The sequence below is a fragment of the Gossypium hirsutum genome, chromosome D01, assembly GCF_007990345.1.
Source record: "Gossypium hirsutum isolate 1008001.06 chromosome D01, Gossypium_hirsutum_v2.1, whole genome shotgun sequence".
In the NCBI taxonomy this organism is placed as follows: Eukaryota; Viridiplantae; Streptophyta; class Magnoliopsida; order Malvales; family Malvaceae; genus Gossypium; species Gossypium hirsutum.
The window spans coordinates 7574701-7594389 of NC_053437.1; the positions used below are offsets into that span (position 1 = coordinate 7574701).

The 19689-nt window shown below is 33.4% G+C and overlaps 2 protein-coding genes across 2 annotated transcripts; both read left to right on the plus strand.

The window, feature by feature from the left end:
- The first annotated feature begins 6214 nt into the window (after window positions 1-6214).
- Window positions 6215-7473, plus strand: LOC107917185 (TIR-only protein). Its single transcript, XM_041086921.1, has 2 exons — window positions 6215-7010; window positions 7092-7473. Exons 1-2 carry the CDS (start codon window positions 6505-6507, stop codon window positions 7168-7170), a joined length of 585 nt encoding a protein of 194 aa, XP_040942855.1. The 5' UTR covers window positions 6215-6504; the 3' UTR covers window positions 7171-7473.
- Window positions 7474-18166: 10693 nt separating this feature from the next.
- LOC107917186 (puff II/9-2 protein-like) lies at window positions 18167-19111 on the plus strand. Its single transcript, XM_016846562.1, has one exon. It carries the CDS (start codon window positions 18167-18169, stop codon window positions 19109-19111), a length of 945 nt encoding a protein of 314 aa, XP_016702051.1.
- The last annotated feature ends 578 nt before the right edge of the window (window positions 19112-19689 follow it).

Genomic DNA, 19689 nt, shown 5'->3' on the forward strand with positions numbered 1-19689 from the left:
AAGGTTTAATTTCTCTTCTAGTTCTGTTTTTGGCGATAGAGTATTGTGGTGAAGAAGCAACTCTGTTTTGAATTTTTGTACTAGCTTTAGTAGTCGACTCTATTGTAGATTCTAGATTAATCTGATGTTCCACCTGCTTTTGATTTTTTTTATTGGAAGAGTCTTTAAGAGATAAGTTAGGTAGCATAGCAGATTCATCAAAAACAACATCTCTACTAATCACAACTTTTCTATTTTCAGGACACCATAACTTATACCTTTTTACACCAGCTTTATAACCAAGAAAAACACATTTAATGGATCTCGGTTCCAATTTTCCATTATCAACATGAGCATATGCAGGACAACCAAATATCTTTAAATCAGAATAGTCAGCAGGATTACCAGACCATATCTCTTGTGGAGTCTTTTTCTCAATGACAACGGATGGAGATCGGTTGATAAAAAAACATACAGTAGAGGTTGCTTCGGCCCAAAATGACTTTGGTAAGTTGACATTTGATAAAATACATCGAATTTTCTCCATGATCGATCTGTTCATTCATTCTGCAACACCGTTTTCCTGTGGAGTATGACGAACTGTCAAGTGTCTCACGATCCCTTCTTACTTGTACAGTTTATTAAACTCATCAGAACAGAACTCTCAGCTATTGTCTGTGCGGAGATATTTTATTTGCTTTCTTGTTTGTTTATCAATCATGGTTTTCCAAGACTTAGATGCAGAAAACACATCACTTTTTTGCTTTAGGAAGAACGTCTACACTTTTCTGGAAAAATCATCAATAAATGTTAGCATATAATTAGCTCCACCTTTCGAAGGCACTTTGGATGACCCCCACAGATCAGAATGAATATACTATATAACTAGCTCCACCTCTCGAATGCATTTTGGATGACCCCCACAGATCAGAATGAATATACTTTAACATTTCTTTCGTGTTATGAATTTCTCTAGTGAATCGAACTTTCTTTTGCTTCCCAAAAATGCAGTGCTCATAGAACTTCAGTTTGCAAATTCCTTACTCATCAAGAAGTCCTCTTTTACTCAATTCTTCCATGTCATTCTCACTGATATGCCCTAGGCGCATATGCCAAATTTTATTAATGTCATCATTTGACAAGAAAGAGGATGCGACAGCTGCATCACCAGTAACAGTAGAATCCTGCAAAACATATAACTTGACAGTCTTTCTCTGTCATTTCATCACAACGAGGGAACCTTTGGAAATCTTCAAAACCCCACTTTCAACTGTGTATTTGTACCCTTTTGAATCAAGAGTACTCAACGAAATTAAATTTCTTTTCAATTCTGGAACATGTCGTACGTCACTATGTGTTCTGACAACTCCATTAAACATCTTAACTTTAATTGTTCCAACACCTACAATTCTACATGAAGCATTATTTCCCATCAAAACAACACCTTCATATACTATTTCATAAGTTGTAAACCAATCAGGATTGAGACTCATGTGAAAGGTGCAGCCCGAATTAAGGATCCACTCCTCGCTCGCTTTAGAATTGTTGACAGAAGCAACTAGAAGTTCACCATCGTTGTAGTCTTTTACAAGATCAACTTTACTTGAATTTTCTATTTGTTTTCCATTTTGATTCACAACCTCCCTTTTGATCTTGTTCTGTAGCTTATAGCACTCAGATTTAATGTGCCCTTTCTTATTGTAGAAGTTACAAGTTTTACTTCTGTTTGAAGACTTTGATCTACCCTTAGATTTACTGCAAGGATTCCGTTCCTGTGTCCTTCCACGATCATCATCAGCATCCCGATCTTGTCTCCCACAAACAATAAGACTCTCTCCGTGAGAGTTGGTTTTAACCACAAAATGCTTCATCTTATCATACGAGGTTAATGAATTATAAACCTCATCAACTGTGAGAGACTCGCGGCTATATAAAATCGTATCTCTAAAGGTTGAATAAGACGGGGGCAACGAACAAAGTAGAATCAACCCTAAATCTTCCTTATCATATTGAACCTCCATGGCCTCTAAGTTTGAGAGAATTTCTTTAAACACTGTTAAGTGTTTGTGCACAGATGCACCTTCCTCCAAACGATGAGCAGAAAGACGCTGCTTCATATACAACTTGCTAGTTAGAGTTTTCGACATACATATTTGTTCCAACCTCTTCCATAATCCAGTGATGGTCTTCTCCTTCATCACATCTTGCAAAATTTCGTTAGACAAATGCAGATGTAACTATGTTAACGCCTTTCGATCCTTGCGCTTCTTCTCTTCCTCCGTCAATGTTGAAGGCATCTTATCTATCCCAAATAGGGCTTCCTCTAAGTCTATCTGTGTAAGAACTGCCTGCATCTTTATCTGCCACAACGCGAATCTGGTGTTGCGATCCAACAGCGGAATTTCATACTTCAAAGACCCCATTATCGAGATTGAGATGAACAATCCAGAAGCTCAGATACCAATTTGAGAAAATTAAATGTCGGTAATGACAATATATCGCAAAGAAAATAGAAATAAAAATAAAGAACACACAGATTTTACGTGAAAACCCTTTCGGGAAAAAACCACGGGCAAAGGAGAAGAAAATTCACTATGTCGAATTCAAATTATTACAAGAGGAGTAGACTATGTCTACTTATAGACTTGTAAAACCATATTCTAATAGGAGTGAAACACCTTATTCTAATCAATATCAAATAGATGGAGTTTAATAATGTTTAAAAAACCTTATTCTAAAATAAAATAAAAGAAGTATAATTCTATAGGGATTTTACTTTTATTTTATTTTACCACAGTATTTTATTTAAATAAGGATTCGGGTCACTTAATTCTAACAGTTTCTATCTTGGAGGGGAAATTAGAGCCGCTTGAAGGGGGTTGTGAATTCTTCGTATTTCTAAGGCTTCTTAGGACTTCTACATGCCACGTTCTATCTTTCCATTTATCTTTTTTATTCGCTTCCTTAATCTTTATTTATTATTTTATTTTAGTTATTTATTTTAATTTTTTTATTTGACTTGGATTCAATTTCATTTCAGGTTATGTCAAAATCTAAATTTCTTTCCGAACGTCTAAAGCCCTAAATCAAATCCGTGATTTTGACAAATTTTACGATCCGCTTTCGCGTTCATCCATCTCATCCTTTATCAATTTTACTTGAATATTATTTTTTATATAAATATGGTTGATCTAATATTTTACAATGGATGAGAATATTTGTATTTATAAGAAAAGAAAAAAATGCATGATAAGGCATCATTAGGCTGGATAAAGAAAAATGTTATACTAAGGGTGGGTTGGGTTCACCAAGTCTTGAATTACGTTTCATAATATAATTATGGAATTGTAAAATTACGGTTGGAAAATAAGACTAACGTATTTAGTTAACGAAATGTAATATTACTTAAAAGTAAAATAGATTAGAGTAGGGTTTTTCAACCTTTAAATAGATATAGTCGAAACTCTTCTTGTATCATTTAGTTTTCATCATTAGTGAATTTCTCCTCCACTGTCCGTGGTTTTTTTTCCGAAATTGTTTTCACGTATAATTTGTGTGTTTTATTTTTCCTTTTCTCATTGCTTTGCAATCGTTTTATTGTCATTATCGACGTCTACTATAACAATTATATTAAAAATAAGTATTATTTTCAATTTATTTTATTTATGATATATTTACTATTTTTTAAATTGAATTGCATTTAAATAATCGAATTCTTTTATTAAAAATTGAAGTATATTTTGGTTTTTAAAGTTATAAGAGAAAAGGGTAAAAAAAAAGAGATTTTAATTTTTAATTAAATTAACTTTTTTGGTGAAAAAATTATATTGATTAATATAATAACAACAAAAGGTAATTTTGCCTTGAATTTCAAATTTCACTTGAAATTTTAGATCACTTAAGAAATGAGTTGTAATGAGATTACAATATATATTTCAACATCTTGACATTGTTCAAGAATGAGAGATTATGAGATGACCTAAATGTTGAGAATCAAACATCATAATCTCATTCTAAAATGTAACATTACAGATTGTAATGTAAAATTAAATCAACCAAACGCCTTCGAAATTTTCTAAAGAAGTACATAAAATACATTAATAGTACACAACGTAGTAGTAAGGGAATTGAATGTTTTGGGCATATATATTTTTAATAAGCCCATTCGCATAGAGTGAAATCATTGATTTTTTCTCAACTATTCCTTCAATTGCAATTGGACAAATGTTGAGATATTGGATTTTTAAGTACTTTAGTTAGAATCCCACCATATGTGAGTTTTATTTTATCTGCTTATATTTAAACTTTTTACCCATTTATACTTTATATTAATTTAATTTTAATTTATAATTACTTGTATGTATTTATACTTATAAACCATAAAAAAATTACATCATAAAAATATACTTTTTTTAATAACATTAAAAATACCAATCCTTTGAAAATGTAGTATGCATATTTACATTTTTTTTTCTCTTACACATATTTTCTCACCAATACTTCTTTTTTTATTTTGTGAATATGATGTAATTTAGTAAAAATAAATTTATAATTTAATTATTTAAAGAATAAAAATGCAGTCAAATAAAGGTGTATCATAGTTTCTTGGCTATAATATATGTATATATTTAATAAATAAACAAAACAGAATTCCTCCCAATTTCTTTTCCTTCAAGTGGTTTAGAAGAATGAGTTATTTTGGGTGAATTTCATTGTAAAGTCCCTCTTTTATAGGGATTGATTTAAATTATTTATTCTACTATTAAATAGATTAATTTAATCTTTTATTATTAAAAAAGAGTCAAATAAAGCCAAGTTATAATAGAGTTAACATTTATTGTTGAAAAAATTATATGAAAAATATTCTTTTTAACTCCAAAGAATATCTTTTTATTTGCATAACCATAAAAAACTTTTATAATATAACTCTGTTATACAATAAACAATAATTTTAAACAGTAAACATTAATTCCATTGGAATTAATTTTTTTTAATAATATATAAAATTAATTAATTTAGCTAATAATAAAAAGGCTACTTTGATTCAATCTTATAATAGAAACACAAATTACGTTTTCCAATTATTATTATTAGGGTAAACTACAAAAATAATCACTTTTGTTTGCTTTAGATTATATTGTAGTCAATTATGTTAGAAATATTAAGTTTTAGTCACTTATGTTATTGTTTTGTTACGAAGTGGTCACTCTACCGTTAAGCTCTGTTACCTCCCTAACGGCGGTTTTATGTGGTAGTCCAAATGGGTTTTAAATGCTAACTTGGCAGTCCAAATTAAATTTATTTAATCAAAAACCTATTTTCATCTCATTAACTGGATATGTAAGTTGGCATTTAAAATCCATTTGGATTGCCACGTAGGACTACCGTTAGGGAGGTAACGGAATTTAACGATAGAGTGATAATTTTGTAACAAAACGATAACGTAAATGACTAACATAACATTTCAAATATAAATGACTAAAATATAATTTAATACAAACAAAAATGATATTTTTATAGTTTACTCTTATTATTATTATTATTATTATTATTATTATAAGCTTGATCGGAGGTGCATGCGGAAACCCAAATCTTGAAAAAGGTGAGGGAAATTACCTTTTCACAACCCAGAAATTCCTTCAATGGGGGGTTGAACAAGCACCTAACGATGTTGATGTTGATGTTTAATTTGTCTGATAATATTGTACTTCGTTTGATCAAACAGTCAAAGTAGACATATCTCATGTGTGTCACATGTATCCCTTCCCTTTAGGCCTTTATTTATTTATACTATAGGGTTAGTATTTTTTATATAATTCTTATTATTACTCCTGTTTATATCTATAAAATTTTAAATTGGGAAATAATATACATTTAAATGAATGTAAACTCGTATCCTTCTAGTTATAATAATAATAATAATAATGTCATACTATTAAAGGGGTAGTCGTTAATACATTATTAATAAAATATTTTAATTTCATTGAATTATTTTAATATCTTAATATTTAAATTTTTACTACATTTAACTCTACAATGTACTAAATAAATTTGATAGAGTATTAAAAATTAAGCAAATAAAAATAATTAAATACAACATTAACTATTTAGGTTTGTAAAATGGATTGTTCACATGACCATGTTTTCATAGTTATATTGATCTCATGCTTGTTTTTAAAAAAGGAATTCAATGTAACTTGTTTGAAGGGCGAATGAAAGTTTTCAAAGGTTCTGAGGCAGCATAGATTTGGTCAAGGTTTATTTTTGTTTCCTTTCTTTTCCCCATCCACCTTGTCAAAATCAAACTCACATTCTTCCTTGTTACTTTCTTTACAATTCAACTATAGAAGTAGAACTGCTCCTATATGAAGATTCCAACACAGTTTACCCCACATTTCCAGACTCCCCCTATATATATATATGCATATGGCACCATAATATCAACAATCTTAACATACAAGCCACACAAAATAAAAAAATATAATTAGGGTTTCCTTTATTTTCCTTCTTCATCGACCCAACACCATGCATATGCAACGTTATTCATCAGCAGCCATGAAAATGATGAACTTCCATCGCAACTTTCTTGCCCTCCAAACACCAACGAATCCCCTTGTGACAAATAAAGCTTGCGATGTTTTCATTAACCATAGGGGCATTGACACCAAGCGGACTATAGCCACCTTGCTTTACGATCACCTTTCTCGGTTAAACCTTCAACCTTTCTTGGATAACAAGAATATGAAACCCGGCGATAAGTTGTTCGACAACATCGATAACGCGATAAAGAATTGCAAGGTCGGCATCACGGTTTTCTCGCCGAATTACTGTAAGTCCTATTTTTGCCTCCATGAATTGGCTCTTATCATGGAGTCGAAGAAGAAGGTAATCCCGATCTTTTGCGACATTAAGCCTTCGCAACTTGCTCTTGTCAACAATGGAACTGTCCCGGACAAAGACTTGGAGAGGTTCAAATTGGCTATTGAGGAAGCGAAAAATACGGTCGGGCTCACGTTCGACTCGTTAAAAGGGTAAGCCAATAATCAATCTTTTCTAAAGTTTAGTTTAATCGGTTCATACATAACCAATTTTTTTATTTTGATTTTATGTAGGAATTGGTCCGATGTAGTGACGAGTGCTTCCGAGATTGTGATCGAAAGCTTGATCGAGATGAAAAGCGAAGAGATATGATTAAGAGCATGAACAATACTCCCATCGCCCCTTTCTGATTCAGACTCAAAAGTCTGGGAATGGAAATTACTAATGATTTCCTCCGTCACAATTTTTTTACATTGTTCTCATTAATTTGCTTTGTTATCTTTCATGTTAATAAGCCTATAGTTATATTCTTTCCTTTTTTAAATCTTTCTTTACATGTATACTTTGTAATCGAAACACGAAAAACAAAGACACATAGTTTTGAATCTTTGGTTCATTTGTACAATCATACTCAGTTGTAATAAAATTCAAGTTAATGGTGCTCTCTTTTATTTATTCAGATTTTTGTTTCATTGGTTATATTATTGATGATTACAGAAATTGAATTTGATGTTCAATATTCAAAGATTGGTTTCATGACTTTCAAATCCAAACTACATTCAAAGGGAAAATGCCAAGAAATTTAATGTTTATATACATATATATATATATATTTGTGAAGATTGAAGGTTTATTTTTTTGTGGTAAAAGAGGCAGCAAATTAGGTGTTATATATGGAATTTCATTTGATGTATTGTAAAGTGCCAAATCCTGTAGGAAAGCAGCATACATCCTATATATCCAACAAAATATTTCTCCATTGCCAGCACCAATTTTCTTATGTAAAAAGACAAAAGAAAGAAAGAACACTAGATTCCAAACTACGTAGATGTCCATGATTATAAACAAAATAGAATTCCTCCCAATTTCTTTTCCTTCCGTGGTTTAGAAGAATGAGTTATTTTGGGTGAATTTCATTGTAAAGTCCCTCTTTTATAGGGATTAATTTAAATTAGTCATTCTACTATTAAATAGATTAATTTAATCTTTTACTATTAAAAAAGAGTCAAATAAAGTCAAGTTGTAATAGAGTTAACATTTATTGTTGAAAATTTTATATGAAAAATATTCTTTTTCATTTTCAGTTAACTCCAAATAATATCATTTTATTTGCATGACCATAAAAAACTTTTATAATATAACTTTGTTATACAATAAACAATATTTTTAAACAGCAAACACTAATTCCATTGGAATTAATTTTTTTAATAATATATAAAATTAATTAATTCAGTTAATAATAAAAAGGCTACTTTGATTCGATCTTATAATAGAAACACAAATTACATTTTCCAATTATTATTATTAGGGTAAACTATAAAAATAGTCACTTTTGTTTGCTTCAGATTATATTTTAGTCACTTATGTTATCATTTTGTTACGAAGTGGTCACTCTACTGTTAAGCTTCGTTACCTCCCTAATGGCGGTCCTACGTGGCAATCAAAATGGGTTTTAAATGCCAACTTGGCAGTCCAAATTAAATTTATTTAATCAAAAACCTATTTTCATCCCAATAACTGGACATGCAAGTTGGTATTTAAAACCTATTTTGGCTGCCATGGTAGAGTGACCATTTTATAACAAAACGATAACATAAATGACTAAAACGTAATATTTCAAACATAAATAACTAAAATATAATTTAAGACAAACAAAAGTAGCTATTTGAAGTGTGAATGAAAGTTTTCAAAAGTTCTAAGGCAGCATAGATTTGGTCAAGGTTTATTTTTGTTTCCTTTCGTTTTCCATCCACCTTGTCAAAATCAAACTCACATTCTTCCTTATGTAAAAATATTTCTCCATTGCCAGCACCAATTTTCTTATGTAAAAAGACAAGAAAGAAAGCACACTAGATTCCAAACTAGATGCCCATGATTACAAAACAATAGGTGATTATGTTGGCCCCAAGCCCGCAACCCTGAAATTATGCAACATTTCAAAGTGGTACTTTTTGATAGAAATGGACTAGATGTTATCTACCATTATTTCTAACATGTAATCACTTTTAAAAAATGATATCCAATAAATTTGATATACAAATTCTAGCCTATGTAAACTATTTACCAAATCTTCGATATGCATCCTGTAAAATTAGAATGTCGGTAATGACAATATATCGTAAAGAAAAGAGAAATAAAAATAAAGAACACACAGATTTTTACTTGGAAACATTTTCGGGGAAAAAATCACGGGCAGATGAGAAGAAAATTCACTATGTCAAATTCGAATGATTATAAGAGGAGTTTCGACTACATTTATTTATAGGTTAAAAAACCTAATTCTAATCAAAGTCAAATATATTATGCTAATAAATGCTAAATATATTATACTCATAAATACTAAATCTTCTAAAAAAAAGATATATTTTGTTTAACTTGACTTGCAAGCAATCTCTTAGAATTTGGGTCACACAACTCTAAAAATCTCCACTTTGACAAGAATTCTCAACGAACATGTAACACCCCAAACCCGGCCTAGACGTTATGGCCGAATCTGTCGATGTCATATGGAAAGGGATTTGAAGACAAGATTGTCGAGTTTAAAAACCGCTACAGTAAGTTAGCTTTTATTTAATTAAAAAAAACTAGTTGATTTGCTTTAAAACTTGTCTCTTAGCTGAAGCTTTTATAACCAATTAATTTAGGGAAAATCGTTTCTATTTAGGAAAAACCTTAGTTTTTAGAAGAAAAAAAATCGTGTTTTGTGGAGTTGCAATTTAAAAAAAAATCCATAAAAAACGGTATAAAGTCCCAAATTTAAAGCCAACCAGTCCATAATCTAGAAGATACATCAAAAACCCCTAAACAAGTAATAAATTCTAGGCAGTAACAGAAAACAGTCTAAAATTTACGTGTGGCCACCTTCGAGTCCTCCGCTGCACCTACCCGTCAAGTCTGGGGATTACCTGTAGAGATTAAAAAAAGAAAGGGTGAGTTTTTGCAAACTCAGTGTGTAGTCCCCACAGAAAACATGAATACAGATAATCAACAAAATTCAGTTAGATACAGTTTAGGGCCCGTGCCCATCACAGAATCAGTTTGGGCCTTAGCCCTTTTAGATACAGTCTCAAAAATACATTAGGGCCTTGGCCCATATCAGATACAGAATGCAGATACAGTAAATCGGAATCCTACCCGCCAGCCTCTACACACCATCTCCGTCCAACCCTACGCACCATGTGAGAATTAATCAACCCACCCATCCCTACACACCATGCTGTATCGAAATGCGACACATAATCAGAAGGTTGCAGCTGAGCTGCTAGATAATAGGCTTAATAGCCTTTCAGACACTTCCTTCAAATATCATCAACCCACCCCAATGTAATGCAACATACAAAATATGTCATGCCATTTACATACATTTAGATATTATAAGTCATGCTCGGTATAGAAATCAAACAGACATATCACACATATAGGGGTCTAAGTAAAACTTACCGACCCTACAGTAGGTTTACAGTCGACTTGGGCGACCCGTGCAACCTTACAGAACTTTTCAAAAAAATGGGCTCACACACCCATGTGGCCCACTCGACCCAAATTGGCCTTGGCCGCATGTTCCATTTTTAATGTAACCCGTTCTAGTTAATTATTCATATATGTTTTCACTATTTACTTATATGTTCCTTCAAAACTGTCTACTTGAGTCACTGTTACTAAATTATTTATATATTGAGCTACAGAATTCCAAATTAAGATCTGCTTGATGTTTTTGAAACTAGACTCAAATACCTTTCTACCATAAAATTTTCAGAATTTTTAGTTCGGCCAATAAATACAGTAAAATCTTCAAACTTACCCCTATTCTACTGGCTGACAGCTCCGACCCTTCTTTGCTAAAAATTAATTATCTCTTAATACAAAATTTGGATGATGTTTTCATTTGTTTCTATTGAAAATATACTCATTAATAATTTAAACATGTAAATTTTAGCCCCTAATTATTTTTCTCCAATTTTTGATAATTTTCCAAAGTTAGAAAAAGGGAACTCGAATTCATTCTGGTCTTGTCTCACAAAGTTTATTATATCTCACGATTTTCAATTCCATTACTGACACCATTTCTTCTATGAGAAACTAGACTCAATAAGCTTTAATTCTATATTTTTTTCATCCTCTAATTCGATTTCCACAATTTATGGCAATTTAATTCTATATTTCTGCGTTTTGGGTACACACCTTGTTTGTTTGATGTTAAAATAGTCCCCGAGCAGTCCAAAACCTATAATCAAGGTACTCAACATCAATTAATAGATATACAAGCGAATTGAAAACCAAGAATGAACAAAAACCCAACTTACCACCAACAATAACCCTCCGTTTAACTATTGTTAAGACTAGAACACTGAATTCACTATTCCGAGCCTCCCCCTACGCCCAAATCGCAGAGAAAAAACATTACCACTTCAGTCGTTAAGAGATTCATGACAGAAACGAAGAGAAATACTTACCGAAACTAAGCGAGCACTAACCGTGTGCGAAAACGAAGGAAAATAAATGGATTAGGGAAAAATCAAGAAGAAGAAAAATAAGAGAAAGATGGAAAAACTCAGAGAATTTCAGTAAGAGAAGAGGGAGAAGAATAGACGGCAGAATTTTTTTTAGAAAAGAGAGCCAAAATTCGGTTATGGGAATAAAATAAAATAAAATCCCGATAACCCCCAAAATCCCTTAATCTTCTCCCCCAATTCCCACTACACATCCACTACTCAGAATCCCCCTATTACACAACTCTATCCCGAAATCTGAGCAAAAAAATAATACCCTTACCTACATAAGGATTCAAACACAAGACCTCCACCTTAATAACACACCATTTAACCACTAGACCAACAAGGCCATTCTAATATAATTTACCCAACAATCAAATAAAAGCCTACTAAACAAGAGTAAGACCTAATTCATTCAAAATACCAAAATTTTCCCAAGCGAAGGCTTGAACTTGGGACCTCCCAAACACTCTCAGAACACATAACCACTAAAGCTAACAGATATTTGTATCATATTTTCACAATAATGAAATTAAAAATTTTGGGGCGTTACAGAACAAGTTTTTCACCTCTTCCATAAAACCCCTTAAGGGTTTAACTTCAACAATGAATACCAACCAAGCCTAAGTAATGCTCAAACTTGGTTATAGGAAGTGACTTAGTCATCATATCTGCAGGATTTTCATGAGTACTAATTTTGCTCACAACAATATCACCACGAGCAGTAATATCACGAACAAAATGATACCAAACATCATAGTGTTTTGTTCTCTCATGAAACATTTGATCTTTTGTAAGGAAGATGGCACTCTGACTGTTACAAAATACTGTACTGATTTGAAGGTCTTCATTGAGTTCACTAAAGAGCCCATTCAACCAAATAGCTTCTTTACAAGCCTCAGTAATCGCCATGTACTCAGCTTTAGTGGTAGACAAAGCAACTGTAGTTTGCAAAGTGGCTTTCCAACTGATTGCACAATCTCCGATTGTAAAGATATAACTTGTGAGAGATTTTCTTCTATTAAGGTCTCTAGTAAAATCAGCATCAACATACCCAAAGACTCCGTCTCTAGTTCTTCCAAACTGTAAGCAAACATCAGTAATACCTCATAAGTATATTAAATCCACTGAATTTCTTTCCAAAGTTCATTATCGGGATTCGTCATGTATCTACTAACTGCACTGATAGTATATGATAAATTTGGATGTGAACAAACCATAGCATACATGAGAGATAGAGTATGGAACATGTGACATGTACTCAATCTCATCATCTGATTGTGGAGACAAAACCGATGAAAGTATGAAATGGGTTGCTAAAGGAGTACTAACAGGCTTAGCACTCTGCATATTGAACCTGCAAAGAACTTTGTGATAGCCCAAAATAGGGTCTAATCGGAATAGTGGTTTCGTAACCACAAATCTGAAGTGAAATAGTTTAATTTTATAAAGTTCCATTAATTTTCGATTGATTGAAATATTGTGTGAAAATATGGATAGGAAATTTTAATGATTTAGTGCCTAATTGAATTTTTAGGACTAAATTGAGAAAAATGCAAATTGTGTCTAATTAGTAATTAAATGACTTAATTGAATTATTGCATGAAATTGGAAGTGTTTATGTGGCAATTAGACCATAAATTAGTGTTGTGGACACAAAAGGGTAATTCTAGAAAAATATCTAAGTAATGGGTCAATGGCATTTTTGTCCAAATTGAGTAAAAGACAAAATAAAGAGGAAATAAGTGTCCATCTTCTTCAAAATTGAAGAGCTTGCTGCCGAAACTTTCATGCTTCAATAGTTAGGGTTTTTGATTTTTCTAAGCTCAATTGTAAGTGATTTCTTGCCCCGTTTTTAATTATTTTTGTATTTTTATGCTCATTGAAGCTTGAATTTCATGTTTCTACCATTTAATTTAAATGAAATAAAAATTTAAAAATTGACCCCTTTATGAGATAATTGTAAATTGATTAGTGATGTTAGATAATGAATGTTTGAAGTGTTAATTACAAGTTTTACTAGATGAATTTCCATGAAAATATTGAAAAATGACTAAATTGTGAAAGATGGTAAAGTGTGCATAAAGTTGTGATTTTGTGAAATTGAGGGCTGTTATGAGCATGAAATATGACTTAGTGAAGTTTGAAATTTAAGAATTTAGTGAATTTTATTTTTACGAGCTTTGGGACAAAAGTGGAATTTTTATAAAGTTATGGGGAAAATGTAAATTTGCCAAAATGTTGTGTGTTGCAGGCCATTTTGCTCGGGCCCAGTAATAAACCCCCAGCCCAAAGCCCATCAAAACTAATACAAACCCAAAACAAATTAAACCCAAACTTTCAATACCCAACTAACTTAAACAGCCCAAATGGCCCAACCAAAAAAAGGAAACAGAAAACCCTAGCAGAAAACAGAAGAACCCTAGGCGCCGCTCCTAGGGTCTTCTGACTTTTGGTCTTCTGCCCACCTGCTCTGCCAGCAACCACCGCCAACTGCCACCGTCACTTCCATCCACGTGCATTGATCCCTGCAAACAAATCAAGGCAAGCGAGACAGGCATAGGCATAGACTAAGGATTTCATGTAAATTGGCTTTAAAAGCCGAAACTAAGAAAATGTAAAAGGGGGGATTTTTTAAAAAAAAACTTTATTGAAGAAATAGAAAGAAAAGATCAGTTTAAAGGTGATATTTTTAGTTTTTTTAATTCGATCTGTTCTTGCTCATTCTTTTCATTTACAGTTAATAAACTAAAGAAGTGATAAACGAAACTTACCTGAATCGTTGCGGTTGTAGCGTCGCCGGAGTCCGAATCTTTGAGAATGGACGAGGAAGGCGTTTTGTTTTTTGAGGTTCCCTCTCTCGGCCTTAGGGCTTTAAGGACTTGATTTATGAAAGGCTTTTGAAACAGGGTTTAAAAAAAATTGACTTTTTTACTTCCGACCGCCGCCTACGGCGGCGCCGGCGCCGGTAATCGGCGACCGGCACGGTGGTCCACAACTGACCCCTTGGCCGGAGAAGAGAAAGGGAATAGAGAGATTCTCTGTTTTTTTTAAGGAAGAAGGAAAATGATTTTTTTAGATTTTTTTTAGGCTTATATAGCCTTCTGGTACGGTGTCGTTTTGGCTAGCAACAATAGTCCAAAAACAGCGTCGTTTTGACATGGATCAGGCCGACCCGACCCGACCCAATGAAGGTCCGCGTGTTTTCGTACCTGAGGGTCTATTTGGGATTTCGGTCCTTCCACGTTTATTTTCTTTTTAGTTTGCTCCCTTTTGTTTGATTTTATGTTATTTCAATTTTGTCCCGAACTTTTATTTCTCTTTCGATTTCGTCCCTAGCCCTCCGGTGTACTGGGTAACGAGCACGTGTCCTAATAACGGTCTTATTATCCGTTTGGTCCCTGATATTTACGCGCATTTCCATTTTAATCTTTCTTTTTTTTTATTTCAGTTTTTACCCTGTAATTTCATTTTACTTTTGATTTCATCCTACTGTTTTGTTTATTTGTTAATGTAAAATTTTTGTTATGATTTTTATTACCATTAAATTAACTATTGTTATTATTGTGGTTATCTTTATTATTATTATTATTATTATTATTATTTATTTATTTATTTTTCTCTCTGGTTTATGCGTCCATTTTTTTTTACATTATATATATATGTACCTTTTATATACATACGCATGTACCCATATATATATATTTTACATTTTATAATTTATATGCACATAGATCCATGTATATTTTCCTTACGCATATACATATATTAATATCTCTGCTTTTGTCCTTTTATATACATATACATATCCATACGTATATGTATATACCTATATGAGTTTTACATATTTAATAACTTTAAAACATAAATATATGGATGTTTTCATATTTTATAAGCACAAATACAAATATTTTCCTTATATGTATATGAATGTTTTTATATATTTTATAAATTGGATCAATTTTTTTTCTTTTATTATTTTTTTTTGTTTTACTTAATGTTCATTTATTTATTTATTCATATGCCCATTTTTATGTTTTAGTTTATTTATTTATTTGTTATTGTACATACATGATGAATTAGGTTTATTTATTTATTATTTGTTTTTGCTCATATTATTTTAGTCACATCTTTTTATTCATTATTCTATTATGCATATAAATACCATATTTCAAAAAGGAAAATATTTCTAATTGAGGCAATATTTTGCGTTTAGAAATTCGAGAAAACGTGCCCTAAGGTGCTGGGTGTCGATTTTTCTCGTTTAACCAAATGACTTAATATCCTTTTAATTTTTTTAAAATAAGGCAATGTTTTGTGTTTGGAAATTCGAGGAACGTGCCCTAAGGTGCTGGGTTTCGATTTCTCGTTCAACCAAATAGCTAAATATCCTTTCAAAAATTACAAAATAAGGTAATGTTTTGCGTTTGGAAATTTGAGGAACGTGCCCTAAGGTGCTGGGTTTCGATTTCTCGTTTAACCAAATTGCCAAATATCCTCTTGAATTTTAATCTCTGCTATTCGAGTTTTTTTTGGGATCGTATTTTAAATTTATTTAAAGTTTTCAGTTTTTCGACACTAAGACATTAAGTAATCAACTAGGTACCAATTTTGGGCGTATCGAGGGTGCTAATCCTTCCTCGTGCGTAACCGACTCCCGAACCCGTTTTTCTGAATTTCGTGGACCAAACTTGTTGTTTTAATAAAATCAAATCGTTTATTAAAAAAAACCACTTTTTGAGGTGATCCAATCACACCTCATTAAAAAGGATTGGTGGCGACTCCCGTTTTTTTTTCGTTTTCGTCAAAACCCAAGTCGACCTCGTTTTCATCAAAAAATGGTGTCAACAGCTTGGCGACTCTACTGGGGAAATTTTTTCGAAATAAGTGAGTCGAGCCACGAGTTGATTACTTCTTGTCTTTTTGTCGAAAATTGAAATTTGGTTTAAATTTATGATCCTTTCATGGCATTTCATTCTTCATTATAATTTTCATCATTGTGGTTTGTAATTGCTCTGTTTGTTTAAATTTTGGTACATTTTGCATTGCATTGCATGACCTTTGGTCACACCTTTTAAGTGGGAGTGAGAAGCTACTCCTTCGTGAGGTTTTCACCTCAGTGCAGGATAGTGGATCGCTTTCGGAATACATCCGTACCTATGTTTTCGTGAGATTTTCATCTCCGTGCAGCCATAGGGAAATGTATTCCCCTGAACCGAACTCGATCTATATGAACCTATAATGGGTGAAGATCGAGGAATCTGCTGATTCGGGTATCCTTACTTTAGAACCAAACCACATGTAGTGAACCCTAGGAACCTACTCTAGATAGAACTACGTCAAACCCCTGGTAGATATCCAAATATATGCTCTATTATTTCTTGCTTGTATCGGATTTTAATTTTGATACTGACTTATTATTTTGTTTTGACTGCATGGCATTTTATCTACATGGCATTTCATTATAGAAGGCGTTGATTCACATTCGGTTACTAGATAGAAAAGCCAATCATGGAAAGCGAATTTCTTAACAAGGTGGAAGATAATACGGTTATCCGAATATGGTCAGAAAAGTCGTAACTCGAGAAAGGTGATAGTCTGACAATGGGGTATGCATCAGAGTTATGGGACTACACCAGCATCAATGTGACTCAGAACAACCTTCAGGAGTTGAGAGAAATTTGGGCTCAGTGGGACGATGAAGTCAAACAACTGTTTTACTGTAATTATGGTGATTTACCCTACTTGCTTGACATCAATGTAGATGAACATCTGTTTCGAGCTCTGGCTCAATTTTGGAATTCCGCTTATAGCTGCTTCACATTTGGGGAGGTAGACATGGTGCCTACTGTTGAGGAGCATACAACTTTGCTTCGTTGTCCGAGAATCTAAGCGGATAAAATTTACTGTAGAGCTGCTAATGCTTTGACTTTTTCGAAGAAGTTAACAAGAATTACCGGAATGAGTGAGCAATGGGTCACCGCAAGAATCAAGCAAAAGGGAGAAAATAGATGTATCCCTTGGAGAAGTTTGCGAGATCAGATTTTGGCACACCCTGATACGAAGAAGAAGGTCGATGTTTTTGCTTTGAGTATTTACGGGTTGGTTATTTTTCCTAAAGCGTTGGGGCACATAGATGAAGCCGTTACGGATTTGTTCGATCAACTCGAAAGGAGGGTCACACCCGTCCCAGTAATTTTGGCCAAAACATTCAGATCTTTGAGTGCATGCCGAAGAACGGGGGAGGGAAGATTCGTTGGTTGTGCAAAACTCCTGTTAGTTTGGTTTCATAGCCATTTTTAGAAGGTGGATAAGTTTTCTTATTAAGTTTTCTCAGAAAATTATTCGCCTTTGAAGGAATTAGCGGCGACACCAAGACGTGATGACATCACAGAGGAAAAGTGGATGACGATCCTGCAAAATCTACGAGATGAAGATGTTGAATGGAGAGCTCCTTGGATGGTGCCCGATGAAATTTTGTATAGATGTGGGAACTTTGACTGGTCCCTTTGCTTGGAATTTGGGGAGCTGTCGGATATGCCCCTCTGCTTGTATTAAGACAATATAGGTCAAGACAGTTCGTGCCAGCAACGCAATGGCTTGCCGAGTGTGAATTCTCTTATAAAGGTAATAACTACAGAGGAAAGATTCAGGAGATGTCTAATGCTTGGAAACAGATTCACCGGATGAAAAAAATTACCGTAGGAGCAACGACAACTCCCGAATATCACGGGTGGCGTATTGAGAGGATCAATGATAACATCCCAAAGTCAAGAGAAGACTATGGTCGTTCTATAGAGGAGCATTTACGAGTGGTCCCTTCAGAATTAGAGATAATCAAGCAAGACTTCGAAAAAAGAAGTTCAGAGTATGGAAAGATGATAGAGCAGCTAGAAGAGGAAAAGATGCGCTTGGGACTAGATGTTGATATTCATAAGATGGAAGCTGAAAGGTTAAGAAAAGGGAAGAATAAGGCTGAAGAGGATTTAGATAGTTTAAAAACTGATTATAAGAAGCTGCGCTTGTCAATGCGAACTGCAGGTTTGGGGAAAACATCGGAACAATGGAGACAGGAGATCAAGGAAGAAAAGACCAAAGCTGAACAGTTGGAAAAGAAATTTCAAGATGCTCAAGCTCGAAAGAGCGCCTTGGAGCAAAGTCTATCAGAATGCCAAAATGAGGAAGCAAGATTGAAAGATCGGGTAGCGGAGTTAGAAAGGTCGCTTCACTTGTGCCGTAGTCGCAACTCTGTGATTGAGCTAAAAGCAAGTTTAAGTAGGATTGAAGAGCTGAAGGAAAGGATAGAAGAGCTTGAAGACGCACTGCAAAACTCTGAACTACGAGTGGAACTTCTGGAGAGGCGTAACGAACAATGCCAGAAGCAAATCCATCATTCTCAAAATCAGATCAGAGATAGGGATCACATTATGGGTGAAGCCATAACTCAAATTCGGGAAGTAGCTGATCATTTGCAATCCTTAGCAGTTCAGGCTGATATATTGAGTTTGAAATATGAATCTGAATCAAGTCTGGGTCGAGAGTTAGCTTGGCTCCTTAGGGGAGTTAAGGCTTTGGGCATAAAGGCAAAGTCGTATATGTAATCCACTTCATGTAAAAGAAATTTGTTTCCTATTTGGATTTTGTCTAATGAAATTGAATTAGAATCAATGCCTCTTTTTTGCATCCATTCATCCTCATTACATTTCATCATATGCATTAAAGTTTCGAAAAAAGGGCCCTAATTAATTAAAATTATGACAGTTACCCTGGAAACCAACAAAAACTTGCCAACTGAACATCGTTACGGCACCCGTGCTAAATCAAAAACTATGGATCAAAGGTTAGAAAAGCTGGAACGACTTCAGAAGAAAATGCAAGACCAGTTGCAGGCACAGATGAAAGAGCAAATAGAAAAGATTTAGCATGACATGGTACAAAAGATGAAGGAGTCTCAAGATGATCTGATAACCAAGATGACGCAATTATTGAAGGGAGTAGATAAGGGGAAAGGTCCTATGATTATTAATGAAGAAGAAAACAATGGTGAACCACTTTATCCTCCCGATTTTACGCCTCCGCATGCGCAAGTTCAGACTGAGCCGCATCCGCGGAGACCCTCTGTGTCGGTTAGGCCCCAACAGTTCCAAGGCGATGCCTCAATACCAATGAATTGTCAGCC

Bases quoted from the DNA above. Each gene is read 5' to 3' on its own strand.
- LOC107917185 (XM_041086921.1), top strand. From the start codon at position 6,505: ATGCATATGCAACGTTATTCATCAGCAGCCATGAAAATGATGAACTTC. The intron at 7,011-7,091 runs GTAAGCCAATAA...GATTTTATGTAG, and splicing joins ACGTTCGACTCGTTAAAAGG to GAATTGGTCCGATGTAGTGA.
- LOC107917186 (XM_016846562.1), top strand. From the start codon at position 18,167: ATGTCTAATGCTTGGAAACAGATTCACCGGATGAAAAAAATTACCGTA.